This window comes from Sinohyriopsis cumingii, chromosome 11 (assembly GCF_028554795.1).
Source record: "Sinohyriopsis cumingii isolate HCF-2022 chromosome 11, ASM2855479v2, whole genome shotgun sequence".
In the NCBI taxonomy this organism is placed as follows: Eukaryota; Metazoa; Mollusca; class Bivalvia; order Unionida; family Unionidae; genus Sinohyriopsis; species Sinohyriopsis cumingii.
In genome coordinates, this window is record NC_142971.1 from 67764140 (window position 1) to 67768875 (window position 4736).

Here is a 4736-nt window from a genome sequence, read left to right on the forward strand (position 1 = left end):
GATGCCTATCTTGCTTAAATCTTTGTTTGTTATCGTCCTTGTGTCTCCCGCTTTTGGCAGCTTGGAGGAGATACAGTTGCCCAGTATTTTGAAACGATGCCTTGACGGTTATCGCCAAAAGACGGATATTACGCAGTCGGTCGGTGAACGCATTTACAAGATGTGCACTAACGAGTACATGATGTACACAGACAAAATCTCTTGGACATGGTTAAATAGCACTCGCCAAACTGATGGTTCAGTGTTTGAGAAGGAAAGGTTTGGTGATCTACCGAGATCAGTTCCTGGAAGTGTAGATGTTTCCGACAAAGGGCCACTCGAATCTGTCCTAAAATCGGACATTTCATATACATTTGGCTTCAACTCAGCAAATAAATTAACAAAGTCCAATGAGAATAAATATGTGAACAAGAGGGAGCTGCCGTACCTCAATATGGAAAAAGGTCCTAAGTCTGGGTTCCGGATAAGAAAGGAATATCGGACTTTGTCTGATCCGGAACGAGAAGCGTATCATGCAGCCCTAAAAAAACTTAAAAGGGTAAACCAATTTAAATTTACATTTATGTATGCAGTGAAAAAACACGAATACTAAGGTCATTGTATAGCTTATATGTAGCATAAAAGTCACATTTACTTTTTTAAAAAGAAAATCCGTATAAAATAATTAAAATAACGGAACATGTCTTTGTACATTTTCTCTTCCAATAAATCAGTTTGTATGTTACTGCATATCATTATCCAGATCTACTCTAATTATATATGTGCTTCATGAGAATCGTCAAAATGAAGGAAACAAACCGATCAATCCAATATCTTTAATGCTGTGAAGTTTTATATTCGTTTGTTTATCATTCAGAGTGGTGTCTACAGCGATCTAGCCAAGTTACACCAAGGTCCTGCATTAAAGGAATTCCATAACGGGCCGAATTTTTTAAGCTGGCATCGAGTATACCTTATTCTGTGAGTTTCTGTAGCAATATATGACACAGTAAATATTAGTTTTTAGTTTGGAATTATCACTATAATATTATCAAACCAAGTATTCAAAATATTTTAAGATTTTATAAAAACTAGTTTCACTTGAACAATTTGTTGCCGTTAAAAGGCTGAGGAAGATATAAGACACATCAATCACGAATCATAGATCGGTGTCAAAGTTCGTAGAAATGAATTTTAAAATGAAATTAATTTGCAGTTAGAGATCATAACTGTTAGGTCGTTCCTATTATCTTTCATTGCATCTGCAAGCAAACCAATCCGGTAAACAATGTCTCTTTTCATCGCCAACAACCAATAAACTTTTCTTGAAGAAATCATAAATCATCTGACCTACCGGTTTATCTATCCGATTCCAAGTTGAGATTATTTAACAGCAAATTTGTTTCTTTATCATTCAGATATGAAGAGGCCTTGCGCCAGATAGATAGCTCCGTTTCGATTCCATACTGGGACTATACACTAGACTACGAGTTAGAAGACCCCACCCAATCGATAATGTGGACAAGTCTATTCATGGGCAATGGAGATGGCGTGGTGTCCTCTGGGCCTTTTGCAGGGTGGCACGCCTTCGATGCGCCGCTAGTAAGAAATGTTGGGGAGAAAAAAAGCTTGATGTCGAAAGAAAACATTGCTTACATCTTATCAAGAAACAGAACTACAGACATCACACACCCTGGAGGAAAGGATATGTTTAACTTGGAAGTGTATCACAACGACATCCATGACTGGGTTGGAGGGGCTATGTCAGATTTGAATTTGGCACCGTACGATCCACTTTTTTATATGCACCATGCCTTTATAGACTACATTTGGGAACAATTTCGAATCAAACAATACAATATGGGCATAAACGCGTCTAATGACTTTCCCGAGACCAACATCACAATACAGGCCCCTGATCGTGCTATGCATGGGTTTGAGCAACTTAAAAACATTGATGGGTATTCAGACGTCTGGACAAAGAAGTGGTTTAAGTACGAAACTCAGCCATGGTGCAGTCTACAAAGTCCCAGTTGCGGTTCTCCATATTTAGAGTGTAGGCTTGAGAGCGGAAGATGTGTCTCAAAAACCAAGAACTTTGTCCAGGGTACAATGTTGTATGCCCCTGATATATCGTCTTTCCATCGTAAGAATCATGCTGCTGACCGTCAGCGCCATGATGTCTTGATGTTCGAAACGACGAAAAGTAACAATGAGCATCGAGCTGAAGTCATCAATGATTGCAAGATTCTACAAAAGCCTTATCAGAACACATTTTTCTTAAACGGCGTTTCAGATATTGATCAATGGGTCTTTATTCCAGTTAAACTCATTTACTTCAGACCTAATGGATATCGCTTTCAATCGTTTGCTATAAGGGATGGTAAACCAGATTTTGAAGAGGATGTTTATATTTCTTCGGATCATTCATTTGGCAGTAACGTGGACGCAAACGGAAATCCAAAGTCATACACCAGATGTGAAGTTGATCCTTCGGGAGCAGGTTTTATGTACATCGAATCGCATGGACTGAATTATCTGGGATCCTACACAGAGACTGCAATTGTTGATCATCGTCTGCCGGTTGGTTCCGCCATGGCATATGTTGGTGTCAAAAAACCTGGCAGGGAGGCGACAGAAGTTATTCTCTCCGCACACGACAGGTGTGGACGAATGTGTCGTCCGCGGTGTAAGGTTCCGGACTCAAGACTATCATTCTACCGAGAATGTTCTGGAGCAATACGTCTGACCGGTTCATCACCAGCCATGTTTGGAACCTCAATCAGCAGCGCATCAGATAGATTCTGGTACAAACTTGATGGATACTTGGATGACAACTTCGTAAACTTAGCTTTTATATGCGACCAGCAAGAGCAGTGGCCATGGAACATTTGAGGAATCGTAATTTTTCCTGAACAAGGACTTTGAATTTATATTCCATATCTATACTGTATTAATTTATCTTCTTATCTGGGATTAATAATCATTAAAATTTATATATGTCATAATCATTTTTGATGATAACACCTTACCGAGAACAAGTTTTAAATTGGCGGATTATCAATTGAAGCCTGACGCTCGAAGGACATTATATCCAGTCTATCATTATCTAATTATTGCTTTGTAGTTGCAACCAGGTAATACAGTCCTACGCTTTTGAAGAAGCTCGTGTTGATTAGTATAGAGCTGGTCTGTCCGTGTGTAACTACACGTGTTACGCCACTAAATACACCTTTTCAAGCTAAGAGCTTGGCACTTGAGTCAGATATAAATATATGAATGTAAATTCTTTATGTACTCTTATACTTTCATTTGATTTATAGGACGAATAAATTTGGTAAGGATTGACTTGCTGGGCCTGAAATGTTACATTCATACACTTAAAGAATACCTTCCTGCACATAAGACATAAATAGTACCTATTACCTCATGTGTTGTTCCTAACGTTTGTACTCCTCCATGGGTCAGATCTTTGTGTAACCTTCCGTTAGCCTTTCGTAAGGTAATGTATGACGTCTGTGTATAATGACCGTGTATAATGTTTGCGACATGACATTCTTTCCAAAAATTTGATTAGGTTTGGTTTTGTGTCTACGACAAAGCAGCACATGAAAACTTTATGGTGCCGACCCTATAGATAAAAAATATCTTTTCCAGGGATTAAGCTTACGGTAGCCCGCTCAGACTAACGATAAAATATTTTGAACTCTCGTTATTATGGTCACGACTCCGACAAATATACATTTTGTTCAAGCTTCTGAGAAAATATTGAATACGGCATGCTATAAAATTATTTTCTGTTGTTTCTCTATGTTATTGCTGTTATTTTACATCATTTACAATGGTTGTTTTGTTGCTTAGGTTGCTTGCTGAAGAATGATTTTAAAGCAGGATGATGACCACGATGATGATGATGATGATGACGGGTTTGATGTTTTATTTTGAAATAGCTATGTCTGTGACCACCGTTAATACCACATACACACATGCAGCACAATCGTACAGATCTTCACTGAATTATTCTATCCCATAATCTTTGTTCATCATCGATTATCATGTCATATATTTATGTCCATTAAAAAAACGTAGTTAAATATTAATGTTAAAGTTGCTAAGTTTAGATGAAAATATAGTTCATAAAGAAGATGCAAGGTATAAACTTCATGCATTTTGGAATATGCATAGATATATTTAAGGCAGTACATATGAATCTTTGGTATGTTGTGTTTCTTTAAAATTAATTTGTGTAGCTTTTTCCTGAAAGAAATCTAATATATATAATCTATATAATTATTGTCATATAACACAACTTATCACTTTGATATGATATCATAAGCAAACCACATATGATATATATTAATAAAGATGCTTGAATATACTTTGTTCTTCATTCTTCAGTTTTATAATCACGTAATGCCAGCTGTAAAATTTACAAAGACACATTAGCCTCAATACCTACAACACACCTACCTACACACCTACTTAGAGTTCTAAAACATACATAGCTTGGTAAACATTAGAGAAAATATCAAGGCATTTGGCATACCATTATATTTACATTACATCTTTTTAAAAGTAGGTTTACTTTCCATCGATGCATTACTGATATATATATATATATATATATATATATATATATATATATATATATATATACGAATGAAGACAAGAATACTCTTTCTTAGAATAAGAACAGGACGCTACTACAGTACTGGAAACAACAACAACAATAAAATACTAATTGAAACATGGCAGTA

At 36.5% G+C, this 4736-nt stretch overlaps 1 protein-coding gene across 1 annotated transcript; it reads left to right on the forward strand.

Moving 5' to 3' along the window:
- LOC149788621 (uncharacterized) lies at positions 1–4357 on the forward strand. Its single transcript, XM_089975739.1, has 3 exons — positions 1–538; positions 857–960; positions 1398–4357. The coding sequence occupies exons 1-3, from the start codon at positions 2–4 to the stop codon at positions 2872–2874; spliced, it is 2118 nt and encodes a 705-aa protein (XP_089831865.1). The 5' UTR covers position 1; the 3' UTR covers positions 2875–4357.
- Positions 4358–4736: the final 379 nt, after the last annotated feature.